At 40.7% G+C, this 19,743-nt stretch overlaps 1 protein-coding gene across 5 annotated transcripts in view; it reads right to left on the bottom strand.

Annotated features, from left to right (window-relative positions):
- The window catches only part of bbs9 (Bardet-Biedl syndrome 9), a 303,117-nt gene that overhangs the window by 87,143 nt on the left and 196,231 nt on the right, over positions 1-19,743 (bottom strand). For all 5 annotated transcript variants that reach the window (XM_078397603.1, XM_078397606.1, XM_078397604.1 and 2 more), the window contains one exon: positions 17,871-18,090. In XM_078397603.1, coding sequence (XP_078253729.1) covers positions 17,871-18,090 — 220 coding nt within the window. The remainder of the gene's footprint in view (positions 1-17,870; positions 18,091-19,743) is intronic.

The following is a 19,743-nucleotide window of genomic DNA, read 5'->3' as shown; positions in this document are numbered from 1 at the left end:
AAAGTTAGATATTAATTGCAAAACAAGGTAGTTGAATCCAGTGAAACAGTACCACGTTATTCATATTAAATAGTGGGCAAAGAGTCAAGAGAAATATTACTGGTTCCAGGTTGAAAGCTCAGACAGTTCGAGTCTTTTTAACTGTAATATTCACTTTCTAACTGTAACATGAATGTAATAAGTAGAAATTATTCAGCCCCTCATGTCTGCTTTGCTGTTCATGAAGATTCTTCACTTCAATGCCACTTTCCTGTACAAACCCCATATTCTTTGATTCCCTCCATAGACCGCTAGTGGAAATTAATTAATCTGCGGGTGAAACCATTCTTCCCTTCTCTGACATAAATAGCTGATCTCTTATTTTAGATTCTGACAACTAGTTTTTGACTCTCCAGTCAGGTTATGCTTCAAACTCTGACCGCCCTACTGAATCCTGAGAACATTTTATCCAGTAGATTTCCGTGAGATCACACATCTCAACTCAACTCTTGTGTGTAGATTGATGATAAAAAAAAAGAATTTAATCCATTTTAAAATAAGGCTGTAACGTAACAAAATATGGAAAAAGGGAAGGGGTCAGAATATTTTCTGAATGCACTGTATATGGCGTTCAATGTCCCTACTCTTGTACTCAGGCCCACACGCAAATACCGACAGCCAAAATACCGACATTTGGTTATACGACTTCAGTCCCCTCCCCGATAGAGATTGTGAGCCATTCCCTGTGGAATTCCATTGGTCACAGCAGTAATCGCTGTGGAAGTCCATTCTAACCCATGAACAGCACCTTTCTTCCTACAGCTCTGTCTTGTAACCAATCCATGCCAATAAATCTCCCCGATACCATGAGCTCTAATTTTGTTCATCACTTTTGCCGCACCCTTCAAAGGTGAAAGTCCCAATACATGAGTACACAAATGCAGTTGGAATATTCCCAGTCCCTCACATTCTTCTACCTTTAAATTAGATAATTGATGAGCTGATGTTAATCTTTGATCCACATTTCCAACTTTCTGCAATAATCTGTCACTAATCAACCTTGTTCATCAAGAATTTACCTACTGCTGTTTAAAAAAATTCAAAGACTCTACTTCTACCGCCTCAGAGAATAAGAAAGCCAAAGATTTATGTTCCTGATAGAAAAAAAACTCTCTTGATTTCTGTAAATCAGCAATCCTTTGAGCAGTGCCCCCTGGTTCTAGATTTTCCCCACAAGCGAAACATCCGCTCAACATCTACCCTGTCAAGACCCTTCAAGATCTTATAAACATGAATCATCCCCTCTCATTCATCTGAACTCCAATGGATACAAGCCAGTTCTGTCAAACCTTTCCCCATAAGGCAATCCTCCTATTCCAGATATTAATATAGTAATTCTTCTTTGAACTTCTTCCAACATATGAACATCCTTCTTTACCCAAGAAGACCATTAATGTTCAAAGTACTGCAGGTGAGGTCCCTGCAGTTATGCAGTGTATATCTGAAACATCACCTCCCTAATATTGTATTTAAATCACCTAGAAACAAATGATTACACTCTGTCAGTTTCCTAATTGTTTGCTGTGCCTGTATATGAGCCTTCAGAAAATCATGCATTTGGACATCCAGATTCCTCTGTATTTCAGAGCTCAGCAATCTCTCACCATTTAAAAATTATACGTTTTTACTTTTTCTGGTCAAATAGACAACTTTACATTTTTACAGATTAGATACTAGTTTAGCTCACATTATTGAACACCGCTGCATCTCACAAAGGCACAGTAATCCTAGGTAAAACTCACAACTCAGACGATGGCCAGAATCCAAAATGAAGCATTTTGGTGTAAAGGAGCAAATGCAAAGTCAGACACAGCTATTTTGTGGATACATAAAGTTAACAATCTGTACACTCCATGGGGCTTAGGTGTGAACAAGATTCCAAACGGTATTTATGCAGGAAATGATCATTACAAGAAGATAATTAACATCAGGCAACAACACATTTGTGGCTGAGATGGCCATGTAGGCGAGTTCATGTTAACTTCTGTGGTTTATTACAACACATTATAACACAGAATGTGAGCACTTGCCGTCCGAAGAAAGGTTAGACTGCAGCCAAAAACCCAGTTAAACAAACCGTTACAGTTGAAGCATATGCACCTGGGGATTATCACCTGTAGCTATACACTAGGGAGAGGTCTTGCTCGAAAGCCTGACATTTGTCTTCACGAATATTATTGAATTACAGGTACAATTAAAATGTTCCTTGCAGCAGCATCACAGACAACACACATAAGCAAATTATAAACATACATGACAATGAAAAGAAAGACTGCAAAACCAAAATATCAGTGAAAAAACACAATAAGAAAATAGGTAGATGGCAGTATAAAAGGTGCTCTAGTGTTACATTGTTAAGATAGGAATAGAGTTGTGCACGTCAGTTCATGAACCTGACGGTTGGAGGAAAGTGACTTCCTGAACCTGGTGGTGTGGGATTTCAGGCTTTAATTTCTCTTGCCCGATGATAGCAGTGAGAAGAGGGCGTCACCTGGATGCTTGATGAAAGATGCCGCCTTCTTGAGGCAATGACCCGTGCCAGGGGTTTCCATGGAGGGGAGGGCTGTGTTCATGACGAACCAAGTTGCATCCACCACTCTCTGCATTCTCTTGCTTTCCTGTGCCTTGAAATTGCTATACTAAGCCATGAAGCAGTCAGGATATTTTCTACAAGCATCTTGAGAGGCTTGTTGCAGTATTCAGTGACGTGCCAAATTTCTTTCAATTTCAAAGAAAGTAGAGGCACTGGGACACCCTCTTCATGATTACATCTATGTGGTGGGACAGGACAAGTCATTCAAGATGTTATTTCCCAGGAATTTGAAGCTGCTAACACTCGCCACAACCAATCCATCAATGAAAACTGGTATGTGGTCTCCTAACTTCTTTCCGAAGTCAAAAATTAATTCCTTGGAGATACAAGAGACTGCAGATGCTGGAACCTTGAGCAAAAATGAAAGTACTGGAGGAACTCAGTGGGCCTACCTGTGGAGGGAAATAGACAAATTACATTTTGGGTCAAGACATTTCTTCAGATTGATGGATTCAGTCTTTCCGACTGAGTTCCTCCAACAGTTTGATTCATTCAAGATTTTGTTGATATTGAGCAAGAGGTTGTTGTTGGGGCATTACTTAATCAAGTGTTTGATCTCACTCATGCATGCTGACTCATCTTCATCCGTGGTTCGGCCAACAATAGTGGTATCATTGTTAAATGTATAGACAGCATTGGAACTGTGCTTTACTACACAGTCATGAGCATAAAGAGAGTAGAGCACGGATCTAAAGAAGCAGACTTAAGGTGCTGATGGTCAGTGAGAAGGAAATGTTGTTACCTATTCAGACTGTTTGAGAACTGCTGCATCTGCAGTTCCTTCCTACACATTAATGATCTTCCTATTGTAAAATTGTTCATTTTGATTTCTAGCTTTGGCAGTTCATTTTTCCTTATGGAACTTGTCCTTCTGAGAGCAGTTGTTTCTTCAAATAATTGCTGTATTTGGTTTAATTGAATCGGTGAAGATCCCACGAAGCTTAAGAAACATCATTAAATCATCAAGAAACACAAAATAGGGGAACCACCCCAATTGAGGTCTGCTGATGAGGAAGTCAAGGATCGATTTGCAAAGGGAGGTACAGAAGCCCAGGTCTCTGAGCTTGGTGATGAGTTTGAAGGGGATGATAGTGTTCAACACAGCGTTGTAGAAAATGAATAGCATATCTGTTCCTGTTATACAGATGGTCCAAAGTAGAGTGGAGAGCCAGTGACAAAGCAAATGCTGTTGATCTGTGGTGGCAACATGCAAATTGAAGTGGATTCAAGATATTTCTGAAGCAGGATAGAATTAGCATCATAACCAAACAATTAATTATGGTGGATATATATGCAACCAGATGGTGATCTTTTAGGCAGGTCGCCCTGCTTTTTTGGGCACTGGTACAATAGGTGTCATATTCAATAAAGTGGCAACCTCAGACCAGAGGCCAGATTGAAGGTGTCCTTAAATACCCCATATCACTCTGGCTGCTCCTTTGAAGTCAATAGCAGGCCAGCCATTAGAACTAGGGGGTGGTCAACTTTTGTCCCACTGGATTACCTAGTATTTTCCCTAAGTCCCTTTCTTGTTCTTACCTACTTATGTTCCTCTATTACTGTATGGAGGTAGATACAAAATATTTGTTCCACATCTCTGCCACCTGCTTATCTCTGCCACCTGCTTATTTCCCAGCAGTGAATTCTTTCATGTGATTTCTTATTTTCACCTAAAATAATTCTAAAATTTCCATCTTCAGATCCAATCTTACTTCTCACCACTGCTCTAATTTCATTCCTTATGAACATAGTTATCCCATCTCTTTTCCTCTGTGCCTGTCCTTACAAAGTGCTGAGGATCTTGGAAGATTAATATCCCAATCCTGGTCACTTTGTACCCATGGATATGTCATGGTTATCAGATCATATTTCTTTCTGTCGTATTAGTTTGTTCCTTTTAATAGCAGCCTTTATTTTTTTTAGTTTTTCCTTACTCGATTGCAGTTGCAATATTCTGTAGATACACTGTCCTTTCCTGTCACACATTTAAGTTATATTATCCGTTCGGTTTCTTGCCCAAAAGTCTTTTGAGAATGTGAGCCTCCCTGTTTATTAACGTCCTGCCAGAATATCTCTGTTAACACCCAGCATGGGATCTCTCCATCACTCTTCTGAAGATCAGGCAAAAAATTTCCAGTGGGAAACATAATAGCAGAACTATGAAAGCTCAAAGGAAATATGCACTATATTTACCATGTCAATGCTATGGATTAATTTCTGGATCGAGAAGATTGTTTAGAGCCACGCACAATTGAAACAAGCCATTCAGCCTATTAGTTCCATACTGTTCAATGGGCACCCAACACCCAGCACTTGCCTCATAGCCCTTCGTGCCTGGGTGATTTCAGTGCTTTAGATATTCTTAAAAGCTTTTGGTAATTTTGCTTCCATTACTCCGACTGGCAGTGCATTCCAGGTACTCACCACTCTCTGGGTAAAAAAAAGTCCTCTCAGATCTTCTCTAATCTTTTACCCCTTAGCCTAAATCTATGTCCTCCAACTTTATCTACTTCTGATAAAGGAAAAGATTCCCTTAGTTCACACTACCTATGCCCCTCAATTGTATAAACCTCAATCGTGTTCTGTCTTAACCTCCCTTTTGCAGATCTAACCCCTCCAGTCTCCCCTCACAACTGAAACACCCCATCCCAGCCAGCATCTTGGTGAATCTTCTCTGTGCCTTCTCCGGCTTTATCACAACCTTCCTAAAGTGTGGAGACCAGAACTGCACGTACTTCAGCTGAGACAATCTGAACAATCTATATACTAAAACTCTCGTTTGTTTGTACCTGAAATACAGTCAAAACGGTACACGATAGCGCAACAATTTTACTCACCATTGCCCCTTTGGTGCTAATGGAATAAGTTTCATTGAAATTGGTGTTATATTTTTAAAGTTATTCACATTTTAAAGTTTAAATCTATCTCTTAGGGAGGGAGGGGGAGAGAGGGAGGGAGGGAGCATAAGGGGGGTTGAGGGGGATGGAGTGGGGGGAAGGGGAGGGGGAGGGGAGGGGGAGGGAGAGGGGAGGGGGAGGGAAGTGGGGAGGAAGGGGGAGGAGGGAGGAAGGGGGGATGGGAGGAGGGAGGTGGAGGAGAGGGGAGGGGGAGGGGGAGGGGAGGAAGGAGGGGGGGAGGGAGGGGAGAGGAGGGACGGAGGGGGAGGGGAAGGGGGAGGGTGTGGGGAGGGGGTGGGGAGGTGTAGGAAGGGAGGGGGGAGGGGAGGAAGGAGGTTGAGAGATGGGAGTGAGGAGGAGAGGGTGCTGCACCAATGCAGGAGAGGTTTGGGCCCAACGGGTCCACTTGTTCTAGTATTTAATGAAGTTGTACCATCACCTACTTGCTCTTGTATTTGATGTTCCGACGAATGAAACCCAGTATCACATATGCCTCCTTAACTACATTAAGTATGTGTGCTGCTACCTTTTAGGATTTTTCAACACACACTGGTCCCTGTGTTCCTCAATATTCCCAAGGATCTTACCATACATTGTATATATCCTAGCTTGATTAGTACTCCCAAACTGCATCACCTCACATTTATCAAGATTAAACTCCCATCTGCCATTTCACATCCCATTTTACCAATACATTGATAAAGAGAGGGAGAAGACAGAGTGTTTAATTATTACATGTACTAGTTATAACAAGAACAAGAAATTTCTAACTTATTGCAGCTTTACAGGCACATAAAAAACATAACACGACAAATATATATGCCATATATTATTGGTATTCCACTGAACTAGACTATGATAGTGCAAGCCAAATTATGTACTGCAAAATTTATAGTAGTTTGGTGTTGAGGAACAGCTGAGGTTGGAGTTGCACATTCAAGAGCCTGATGAATGATGGGAAGAACCTGATCTTGAATGTTACGATTCTCTGACTTGATTCCTCCTTCTCGATTGTAGGAGATGAAAGTCTAGCAGTTTGGGTCTTCGATGGTATTAGATGCCTTCTTGAAGCAGTACTTCCTGTTGATCCTTTTAATGATGGTGGTCAATACCCATAATAGAATGGAAGTGTCCACCATTTCCTGCAGCCTCCCTCATTATTCTAATTACCAAACTAGGCTTAGTCAGATTCATCTAGTTAGTAGGATCTGCATTGTACACTGGTCGAAGTTTGATAGAATATTCAGCAACCTGCCAAACCTCCTCAAACGTCTGAGGAAGTAGAGGCATGGCTGAGCTTCCTTTGTGATTCTTTCAATATGTTGGGCCCAAGACAGACCATTAAAGATGTGTAAACCTAGGAATTTTAAACTATTACTCTCTTCACTGCTGACCTGCCAATGAAGACACATGCATAGTCCCTCAGCTCTTCCTGCCTGAAGCAAACAATTGGCTCCTTTTTCTTGCCAACATTGGGAGCATATTGCTGTGCTGGAACCACTCAACCAGCTTATCAATCTCACTCTTATACTCTGACTCATCATTACCAGTTAATCGTACAACAACAGCAGTATTGCACCTTGTAGCACAACTGCCCTCTGCATTATCCATTATTCTGCAAATCTTTGCATCTTCTGAGAATTTACTGATCTTGCTTCCCACATCCAAATCATTCATGAATATTACAAATGTAATGCAAATGTTCACTACCAATCCCTGAGGAACACCAACAGAAGCAGGCATTGATTGCTCAAACAACACTCTACCATCACCCTCTATCTCCTACTGCCTGAGCCAATTTTGAATCCAGTTAACAAAATTGCCTTAAAATCCTATGGACCCTAACATATGGACCAGTCTCGCATGTGGGACTTGTTAAAGGTAGTATACACTACATCTACTACACTGCCCTCATTGATACGCTTAGTTACCTCTTCAAGGTTCAATCAGATTCAACGTACAAGTCCGTAGCTCCCTGATAACAACACAAATGAATAGGGTGGTAAAGAATGTGCTTGGTGTTCTTGGCTTCATCAGGAATTGTTTATATTTCACTAATTGGTAAGTAAATCTACTTCTATAAATGATACTTTGCCTGGGCGATAGCACAACTCAACATGTTAAACCTGTTCAATATATGATATGCATCTTAAAATAACTGAAAGACGGCATGAAAAGAAAAAAAAAATCTGAAATTCAAGGAAGAGGTCATTCAGCCCTTTGTGCCTGATTGTGGCTGATCTTTTACATCAGCTTCGCCTACCTGTACCAACCCACATCCATAATTCCCTTAATAAGTAAACATTTGTCAGGCTTTGTTCCGAATATACAGTATTGTATTCAGAAACTGAGCTCTGGGTGAAGAAATGCTGATGGTGCTTTTTGACCATATCTAATTAGTTACCCACTTGCTGAGGAAGCAATGAGATTTTGGCTACACAGATTATAAACGCACTCATGGTGTTTGCATCTTTTAAAATGTTCAACAAACCGATTACCAGCCTGTAAGAGATGTAAAATCCAGAAATATATCTGGTGCACAGATGTTTTCATATGTAGTGACACAAGTCAAGTCTTATTAGCTTGGAATAGCAGTTAAATTGCAACTGTTAATTAGAATTTTAACACAGTGAAAATGGGAAGACTGCACAGGTCTTCACATTCCAAAGCAGCAGGAAAGAATATCAACCAAATATTCCCAAGGAGAATGCTCTTCTATCACTCAGGCAATAAAGGTAACATGACACGTTAGCACTTTAAATAAAATTAACGGGTTAATTGACTTGCAGTGAGCAATGCAAACCTGAATATCAATCAACAACAGTGCTTCAAAGTGAGAATTGGCCTACTGAACAATATGAATGCCATCGTGGAAATTAAAAATCACATAAAGCAATAAAAACATCTCCCAAATTGTTTCTAATCTCATTGCCGGCAATTTCCCCTCCACAGCCTCTAACCTTATCATTCCCCTCACAGCCCATTTCTATCTCCTCTTCAAAATCATCACTGTCTACGATACCACCTATTTTAGTGTTATCTACAAACTTACTAATTATGCCTTGTACATTCTCATCCAAATTATGAATATAGATGATTAACAGCAGTAGGTCCTGCACCAATCCAGGGCACACAACTAGTCACAGACCTCCAGTCCATAAAGCAATCTTCCACCACCATCCTCTGCTTTCTAGCACAAAGCCACTTCTGCAGGAGGTCAACTTTTAAAGGAGGTCAACTTTTAAAATATCCCATACCTCACATGGGGTATGAGGGCCAAGTTATTTTCATTTAATTAATTGATGTACCAGGGATGCAATGCATTTGAATGTGTTCAATATTTTGCCACAGGAAGTTGTGATGATGGGTGTTGGGAGTGCAGAAGTCATTGTTTAGGCCAGCTATGAACTTCACAACTTCATTTAGTACCTACTAGTTGTTGTACATGAAACTTAAAGCTGGAAAGCAGAATTTAAGTGCCACCTAACTATATAACAGCTAAATGTCAATACATAAATTTGGGTGTTACCATAAATAAATAAATGAAAAGCTATCAATTTGCATTAACTGCCACACTTCAAGCAATCTCCAATTTTCTATTTAACCGGGTAATCCCTTCAGTTTAAAACATCAACTTAATACTTTGATCTCAGTACAGTAAATTTGCAGGCTGAATAAGTGCCAGCCGAATTGCACAGTACAATGCAGCTGGTTATTGTTATAATTACTACAGTATGTTATAAAAACAAAAATTATATTAATACTCAAAAAGATTGCTGTTTAATTAAATTATTTCTTTAATGTTATGGCAAATTTGGACAAAATATTTAACAATAATTCATCATTCTTTAACTAGAATAATATCTAACTGTGAAAATATTAACAACTTTGACCACACTTCAGATCTCTTATGAAAATGCATGAACCCTTTTGTTTTCAGACAATCCATAATACCACGCTTCATCTGTTTGACCCAGGCACCAGTACAAATTGTCATAGGTGGGGATTGGTAGTTTTTACATTCAGTTCATTAGAATGGGTTTTTGGATCACAAACTGAAACAACAGAAATTATATCACACAACCACGAAATTCACTTCAGTAACGAGGTTAGCAAGGCAATTCAAATTAACTATGATCAGCAATTCTGTCAGAGATCAGAGACTATTGTTGCATGCGTGTTCTCAGGCACACACCACATGAGAAAGGAGACGGGTGAGATCAATGCATTCCAGATCTGCCAAACATGCCATTTGGAGGCTGATGTCTTCAAAATGAGGATATCAGCTAGCTGAAAGACAGCCAAGCCTACTGATTTGCGGAAACATAGAAAATAGGTGCAGGAGTGGGCCATTCGGCCCTTTGAGCAAGCACCGCTATTCAATATGACCATGGCTGATCATCCAAAATCAGTACCCCGTCCCTGCTTTTTCCCCCATATCCCTTGATTCCGTTAGTCCTAAGAGCTAAATCTAACTCTCTCTTGAAAACATCCAGTGAATTTGCCTCCACTGCCTTCTGTGGCAGAGAATTCCACAGATTCACAACTCTCTGAGTGAAAAGGTTTTCCTCATCTCAGTCCTAAATGGCCTACCCCTTAAACTGTGAACCCTGGTTCTGGACCCCTGGTTCTTGCTCCCTCAATAGCAAGAATGTCCTTCCTCAAATTAGCAGACCAAAACTGCGCACAATACTCCAGATGTTGTCTCACCAGGGCTCTGTACAACTGCAGTAGGACCTCCTTGCTCCTAAACTCAAATCTTCTCGCAATGAAGCCCAACATGCCATTAGCTTTCTTCACTGTCTCTATACCTGCATGCTTACTTTCAGTGACTGATGTACAAGGACACCCAGGTCTCATTGCACCTCCCCTTTTCCTAATCTCACACCATTCAGATTCAGTCTGAAGAAGGATCTCGACCCGAAACGTCACCCATTCCTTCTCTTCTGAGATGCTGCCTGACCTGCTGAGTTACTCCAGCATTTTGTGAATAAATACCTTCGATTTGTACCAGCATCTGCAGTTATTTTCTTACACCATTCAGATAATATGTGCAAGAAGGAACTGCAGATGCTGGTTTAAACCGAAGATAGACACCAAAAGCTGGAGTAACTCAGCGGGACAGGCAGCATCTCTGGAGAGAAAGAATGACTGATGTTTCGGGTCTGAAGAAGGGTCTCGACCCCAAACCTCACCCATTCCTTCCCTCCAGAGATGCTGCCTGTCCCGCTGAGTTACTCCAGCTTTTTGTGTCTATCTACCATTCAGATAATAATCTGCCTTCCTGTTTTTGCCACCAAAGTGGATAACCTCACATTATACTGCATCTGCCATGCATCTGCCCACTCACCCAACCTATCAAAGTCATCCTGCAGCCCCGTAGCATCTTCCTCACTGCTCACACTGCCACCCAGCTTTGTGTCATCCGTAAATTTGGAGATGTTACATTTAATTCCCTCGTCTAAATCGTTAATATACATTGAAAATAACTGTGGTCCCAGCATGGAGCCTTGCGGCACCCCACTAGTCACTGCCTGCCATTCTGAAAAGGACCCATTAATTCCTACTCTTTGCTTCCTGTCTGCCAACCAGTTCGCTATCCATGTCAATACCATACCCCCAATACCATTTTCTCTAATTTGCACACTAATCTCACGTGTGGAACCTTGTGTGAGATCTTGCCCCTCACAACCACCTCCTAAGGTAATCACCCCATTCTGGGAAAGGGATTTGATGGTGAAAACCCTACAATGGACTTGTGTTTGAAGTCATTCACAGTCTCTTGGCAGGTTCTTCTAAAGCTGAAATCAGAAGCAGACTGTGGCTAAAGGACTGTCAGGTGGAAGGGGATGGTTCATTGCCTGTTTCCAAACCAATTGTTACTGCTGCATTTATTACGGATACTGGGACTGCCAAGGTCTGAACTTGAATGCTAGATCAAATCTCAGTTTGGAAGGGGAAATAAATCACCTCTCTGATAATGGAGAATACCCACGGAGATACTATGGAGAACAGTGCAACTAACCATCGACTGTCGAGCGCGCCTGAGAGTCTACAGTCAGATTCTTCAGCACAGAAACACCTATTTTTTTACTCTCGCCACATTCCCATCAATTCCCCTCAGATATTTTTCACAGAGAGAATGCTTGCAATTTGGAAGGAGGCATATAATCACAATATTTAAGTATCCAGACGAGCATTTGAATCACCAAGGCAAAGATGACGACAAGCCAAGTGCTGCTCAATGGGAAAAGTATAGATGGGTACTTGATGGCTAGAACAGACGGCCTGTATAATGCTATGGCTATTAATAATGATGAAGAATTAACTGTGAACTATATTTCAGTACAGGACAGGGCAAAAGTACAGCTGAAGCTACTCCCAACATTCCATGACGAATGGTCCAGGATTTCCCCATGCTCCCAGACTTGTACTGCAAGCAGTAACAATGTTGCTCACTAAAGACGTACAGGTATGTAGGTTAATTGGCTGGGTAGATGTAAAAAAATTGTCCCTAGTGGGTGTAGGATAGTGTTAATGGGGATCACTGGGCGGCACGGACTTGGAGGGCCGAAAAGGCCTGTTTCCGGCTGTATATATATGATATGATATGATATGATAATGCTCCAGGCACTCCAGATGTCCCCCTACTGATCCTGCACAGTAACACAATGGGCATAGCCATTTCCTCAAAGATCTAGAGAACCAGGTTCGATCCTGACCTCCAGCACTGTCTGTGAGTTTGCACGGTCTTCCTGGTACTGCACCTCAACGAATCCTGCAGCTACACTTTCTGATGAACACTGTAGGTACTATCAACACTCCCCAATTATTCTGATTTCATTATGATTTCATACACCTCTAGAATAGTTGCCCCTCGGGTACCTCTGAAATCTTTCCCTCTCACCTTACATTTATTCCTTCTTGTTCTTGATTACCCTACATTGTGAAAAGGACTGTGAATTCATCCTATTTATTCCCTTCATGATTGTATCCATCTCTATCAGATCACTTTCACGGAATTACGTATTTGTACTTCTAGATCCCTCTGTTCTACAACTCCCAAGGGCCTTATCATTATTTTGCAGGTCCTGGCCTGTTTTGACGTACCAAAATGCAACACCTCACACTTATCTGAAGTAAACTCCATTAGCCAACGTTCAGTCCACTCGCCCACCTGATCACAATTTTCACTCTCTACAATACCATCTATTTTTGTGTTATCTGCAAACTTACTAATCATGCCTTGTGGATTTTCATTCAAATTGTTGAATGACCTTTGAATTCTCCAGTTTCAGGTAACCACCATGTTCCTCCTCTTCTGACCATCCCAGGTCCTCCCATGCACACCTCTCTTTCCATTTCCACATCCCCATTTCCCAGTCCCTTTGCCTTCTCCATCTCCTCCTTCTGCTCATCATCTTTTCCCCCTTATACCCCTGTCCCATAGACCCACTATCCCTCCCTCTGGTTCTACATTGCAGTCTTCACTTTCCTTCCATCTTCTGCAGTTCATTGTCTTCTCCACTTATCACCTCCAGCCTTTCTTACTATCTCCATCCTTCCCTCCCCACTTGACATTTCTGCAAATGAATCCCTTCTTACCTGATCCACCTATTTCTTACCATCTTTTCCCCCACCTCTACGCTCTCACCTCTTTCTACCAGCTATCTCCTCTGTCCTGACCCAAAACATCGTGTCCATTTCCCTCCACAAATGCCGCCTGACCCGCTGAGTTCCTCCAGCGGTTTGTTTTTTGTTCATCGACCCATTTTCTCAAAGAGGATGATTATTCATTGTGTGGTTGCTGGTTCTGTGGGTGCTGATGATCATGCTGCTTGTATGGAGGGTCATCAGAGGCAGTTAATCTTCCTTACATAGGATTTAAGACATAAAAACAGGTTGTTTAGTCCGACATCCCTGTCAATGTTTATGCTTCAGTCAAAGTTTCTGTCACCCAAATCACAACTGGGGTTACACTTCAAATGTACTTTATTGATGGCAAAGCACTTTGGAACAACCTATTGTGACAGGCAGTGTGTAAATGAAAGTTCTTTCTTTATTTTAGCCCCTCAGACATCGTCTTCATTTCTCTTGCTTGTTCAGCCCCAATTGAACATATCTGCTCTATTCCCTTCAGAGGTTCCACATTCTCATCACTCTCTGTGGGTTCTGACATCTAAAGTCAACCAACAGTCACTGCCCAATAGTAACTACTGGATAGCATGCAGGTGCAGAAAGTGTGGCTATTTTATCTAGCTGTCGCAGGAACCATTGTGCGGCCTTTTTGAATTGGTGACTATTGGTCAACAGTTCTGGGACAAATGTCCCTTGAACATCTGAAGTAATGCGGTTGAGTTCTGCTGTACTGCAATACAGACTATTGTTGTGACTTCAATATAACAATGGCCTCAGCAAGGAAATATCTAACATTTAATTATTTTGTTGCCATTTCCAACCAAATTGAAGTGAGAACGATCGTCCTTTGTAACTGTAACCAATGGAAGTTCTGTGGTTGATCTTTGCATGTACATAGATGTGTTGATGCCATATCAGTTACAACTACTGCATTAGATTTTCTACACAGAAGACTTTGGGGTTTAAAGGGTTAACGTCCGAGGGCAGATTGCATAAACTTGGCTTGTATTCACAAGCAATCTGAAATGATTAATGGATTCAAAAGGGAATGTAAAGAAAAGTACTTCCTCTGGTGGGAAAGTTCAGATTGAAGCAGTATAATTTTAAAATGACAGCTCGGCTGTTGGGGGTGAAACCAGGATGCATTTCTTCATATACCAGTCATGGTAAACTGAAGTTCACCTCCCCAAAAGGCTAAGAATGCCAGAGACCAACTCCTTGAGGTGTTTTCAGCCACAATCTATCCTAAAAAGACTAAATTGGTTTTAAAAGGCTAGGGGGTTGAATGGTCTCTTCTTGTTCGAGTAATAGGAAATCACATTGGGCCTCCTTGACTTAATCCAAAATATTCAAACACGAAACACTGTTCTGAACATTAATGATGTTATTTACACATTACTGATACATTTCCTGAATGATTTGGGATAACAACACAGAAATAGTATAACTGAAGGGTCTTTGCACATTACTGTTGGCATATCCTGCCTGAATGGGTCAGGCCACTTTGTGGATGGGTTACAGCAGGGCTGAACTGGGGTAACAATGAATTGCCTGTTCAGTCAATTCAAATCAATGTGATATCCTTCGGACTCTACATTTATTTTTATTATTAATTCAGAGGCATTTGATGGTCTTTCATTTAATATGGAACTAATTCCAAAATGTGGAGAAGCCAAAAAATTCAAAAGCACTGCAGGGTCGGTTGGGTGTGTACATAACAGTTTAATGGAGTGATAAATTCCAAGTTTGATTCCTTTTACAGTTTTGTCGACAGTGTTTGCAGCCAGAAATATAGTGGAACATGCTGCAAGTATCATCTCCCAACTTAAAAGCAAGCTCACTGCTCCAACTTTCCGTCGATCAGTCTGAAAGCTCACCAAAGTTAAACACATTTTAATGCTGTTGATTGTCACAGCACAGCATAGGAATGTTCAGATTTTCTCCTCCATAACTCTTTGCGACAAAAATATGAATGAACATTGCTTGTGGCAGTATGCACCCTTAATAACAGCTAGCACAAGGAACACCTGGTCTTAACTAATTTTGCAATCCCAAGTTGGAAAATAATGGAAATTATCATTTTGAACCAGAAAAAGAGACGGATGTCTCAACAGCAAAATGGCATCATGGATGATTGTGCCATCACTGTCCAGTCTGGCATGTGCATCACATCAACTTCACTCATGAGAGTAACACAAAGGCAGTCTTACTTCAGAACATGCAATTCTGGATTCCAATGTCATTTACTGTTCTCAACCAGGATTAGCCAACAAAAACCACCACTGAAACAGATCATCAGAACATTTAGATTGAAGTATATCACAGGTTTTAGCAGTGAATATATGACGTGTAACTTCTTTTTTCTTCTTAGGCAATCTGTCAGGATTAAGGTTCTGAGGTGCCTGATGAAGGGAACACAAGCTTTTTCACAGCTGGGGCAAAGGGTGCCTGATGGGTGAGCAGGTGTGTGGTTGAATGGAGATTCACTCCTGGTTCCACATATAGGCGGCCCGTGTATGCTCCTGATGTAGAGCCTCAAAGTTCTCAATACCATCCCGAATGATCCTTCTCCACAGATCTCAAGTTCCCAGGAGTCAATGCGGATGGTGCATTTCTCCTGAAGGCTTTGAGTACATTCTTAGATCTTCCTTTATCTGCCTGGTAATTTCTTCCTAACCCATACTTAGCAACCGAGTTCCCATTGTGGAGGCTTGGTGTTGGGCTGAAGAATGATGTGGCCTGCCCATCCGAGCTCAATGAATGTAAATAGGGCCTCAATGCTAAGGACTTTGGCCTGTGAGATAACGCTGTGTAGATTTACCAATAAACATCTACAACATTCCAAATTCAAGGAAGTAAAGCATTCAGACAGGAGTAAAAAAAACCTGGGTAATTTCACTTTCTTTTCACCATTAAATATACTGCAAGGTCAAAATTCACAGGCACACACCGTGAAAATGAGATCATGAGGTAAGGCCACAGTTTGAATGTTTTAATCCTTATTTTCCTATATTTTAATTCCTATATTTTAATTTGTCACAAATGGCTGACGATGAAGATCTTGGACAACAATAATGGACTCGAGGTCAAAGTGTAAACTGGATTACATTACAGGCGATGACTCTAATTTGCCAAAAACAAGGGGAAGGTCGCACAGTGGTTTACTGGCCCACAATTCTATGGCTCAGGCTCCTGATCTGGAGTTCACATCATGAGAACAGAGGAAATAAAATTGAAGGTAACAAAATTGGAATAAAAATAATCACCAGTAATGGGTTTCCATGAAAATTATATTATTGCAAAATCCATCATGAATTACAGAGTTGGAAGATCAATGGGACCCCTATTCTGGTTGACTCTCACGGGTATGTATGTACTTTCTGTGTATTTTTCAGAAAGGAATTAAAGGATATGAGTGCTAGGCAACTTGAATCCAGTGTGGGTGTTTATTTCATAGGATTGGGCTTTTAAAATTGAATGCTTAAATTTAAAACTACTACTTGCTGGCATCTATATTTTCATGTTTGTCACCTTTTAATAAATCTTACACAACTAAATTGTAAAATATAACATGATATGTAAATAATAGAATAAATAGCTCTTAAAACTAGAACTGTTTCTTTTAAGAAACAAAGAACTGCAGATGCTGCTTGACAAGAAAGGACACAAAGTGCTGGAGGAGCTCAGTCAGACATCTCTGGAGAGAAGAAGGATCCCAATTCAAAACGTCACCTAACTGATTTATTTTGCTAACCTGACACTTAAGAGGAGAAAAGCTAAATTTATATTAAACCCCAGGGATGGTATTTTTTTTAAACAAAATAAAATCCCAGAAAGGGAGAAGTAACATACAGTGGTCCAAACTGTATGGGAGGTTTTGCAGTAACTGTCTACCAAAACAATAACAGCCATGAGATTTGTTAAATAAATGCCAACGTTGCTTGTGACATTCCATGAATGACTATAATTAAGGTCAATACTTTCTGAAGGTACAACTGGATAACTGAGAAAGAGAAGGTAATTTAAAGTTTTTCTTTCTGCACAACCTGAAAACTCCAAAGTCTGAAGACAGTGGTTCATTCTAGTTTGTTTGTAAATCCCAAATTGTGAATATTTTCACTAGTTCCAGACTAGTATCAGGGCAGACAGAATTTAAAAAAAATCTGTGTTGCAGCAACCTTAAACTTCGTAATAAAACCTGTATGTCATGGATTGTTAAAATTAATCTTTCCTCACAAAGCTGCCCTGTGAGAAGTTAAAGATAAAATCCAACATTCCACTGCTGTAGGGTTAAAAATGATTTATGTAAAGCCAATACAAATATTTGCTTGAATGCATAGGAAAAGTGGAGACTGTAAAATGCTCGCAAGTGTCAAAGCTACCAACGATCTAATGGACTTATCTGAAACAGGGATTTTTCACAACATATAGTTTTTTAATTTTGTGATTGCTTGTCTTACTTGCACTGTAATAATACTTGACTAAATCTGTCCTCACAAACAATAGCACATTATCTTTTTGGTGGTTTGCTTTGTGTAAACCATTATTCCTTGAACACAATGTGACTTATAATATGGCAGTTAAGAACTTGTGTTTGCAATCCAAACATTTACAGTCCACCACTGTGACTTTCACAGAGAAATATACAGCCACATAAAACAATGCTCATTCTAACAGCAGCTCCTCTCCGATGTCATCTTTACCTGGCATTGTGACCGCATGCTGTGGGGCATCTGCAACTAAAGACAGCCGACTTCCTTTGCTCAATCTGTCACATAGCAGGGTGATGTGTTTCTTTAACCTGCAGGTATCTTTTGGCATGCTGAGTTGGTTTGTGGGGTTCAATGCCTGGTCCTTGGAACTTTTCGAAAGACAGGTCCTGAGTAAGTGAACGACAGCTGCATCAACGCACTCCTCCCAGCCCTGTTAAGGATAACAGATGAAATAACTATTGATTACATGAGAAATTAATCCACAAACATTGCAAAAGTGAGGCATTTATTTTAGCTCCTAGTCTTCAATAGAAACAAGCAATAGGTTCCTTTTGCATCTCCCTGATAACATTCCATAAAGAAGCCACAGCATTGGGGCCTTTTAAAATTGTACAAAAATGTTTCTTTCTGCAAGGGAATTGGAACATCTCTACAAGTTAAAAACACTAATGAAAAGAAATGGCAAATAAACATCCCTCAACCTCTGGGTCTTCGGGGCTCCATCTGCAACTGGCTTCTGGACTTTTGACCTGCAGACCCGAGTCAGATAGAATTGTCATAACATTCCTCCACCCTGACCCTCAATACGTCGTGTGCTCACCCCTTTGCTCTACTCCCTATACACCCATGATTGTGTGGCCAAGTTCAACACCAACTTGATCTTTCAGATTGCAAATGAGACCACTGTTGTCAGCTGGATCTATAAAAATAATAAAACAAGGTACAAAAAAGAGATGGAGAACCTTTTGTTATGTTGTCAGGACATAATACTCTTTATACTAGCATGACAAAAGATTTGGTTGTTGACCTAGGGAAACGAGGCGATGACATAACTCTATCCTCACAAATGGAGCTGCTGTGGAGATGGTCTAAGATGGAGGCATCCATATCACCAGCAACATAACCTGGTGCCATCACATCAAGTGGGATGATCAGGACAGCGCATGAACATATTTAGTTTCTTATGCATCCGAGAAGATTTGGCATGTCCACGAGGATTCTCTCGATCTTCTACAGATGTACCATAGAATGTGTTCTGATGTGATGCATCTTACTCAGGTGTGGTAACTGCTCTGCTCTTGACCACCTAGATCTGCAAAGAACAGTGAACACAGCCCAGTCCATCACAGGATCATCACCTCCTTCCATCCAGTCTATCTTCATGGTTCCACAATCTTCATGGTGTATTACATCAGGACGGCTGAAAGTATCATCGAATACCCTGGCCATTCCTTTTCTATCTTCTAACTGCTGCAAGATACAGGAGCTAGAAAGCTTGGATATCATGACTTAAGATCAGCGTCCTCTCCACTGCTATCAGGCTCCATTCTCAGACTTGATGCCACATATTCTCACTCTTAACTCTACCTCATTTGATTATTCCATTATTGTACTTCGATGTTCTTTTACTCTATCTGATTGTGCAAAACATTCTACTGTTTTGTGTTCATAGAGTCAAAGAGTCACCGCATGGAAACAGGCCCTTTGTCCAAACTTGTACATACCTACAAAGTTGGCATCCAGTGCTAGTTTCATTAGCTTGGATATGGCCTATATACCTCTAAACCCTTTCTATTCATATATCTTTTGAGAGTCGTATCTGCTTCCAGTGCTTCCTTTGGCAACTTATTCCAGATGTGGACTTCCCTTTGAGTGAAAAAGATCCCCGAGGTCCCTCTTAAATCTCGACCATCTCAACTTAAGCCTATGCCCTCTATTTTTAGAATCCTCTACTCTGGGAAAAATATTGTGAACATCATGGTATCCAAAATTTTGTATACTTTAATAAGGTCATCCCTCAGCCTCCAATGCTCCAAAGAAAAATATCCCACCTATTCAAACTCTCCCTATAACTCAAGCCCGC

This window comes from Rhinoraja longicauda, chromosome 4 (assembly GCF_053455715.1).
Source record: "Rhinoraja longicauda isolate Sanriku21f chromosome 4, sRhiLon1.1, whole genome shotgun sequence".
Taxonomy (NCBI): domain Eukaryota; kingdom Metazoa; phylum Chordata; class Chondrichthyes; order Rajiformes; family Arhynchobatidae; genus Rhinoraja; species Rhinoraja longicauda.
This window is presented reverse-complemented; position numbering and strand designations above follow the sequence as displayed.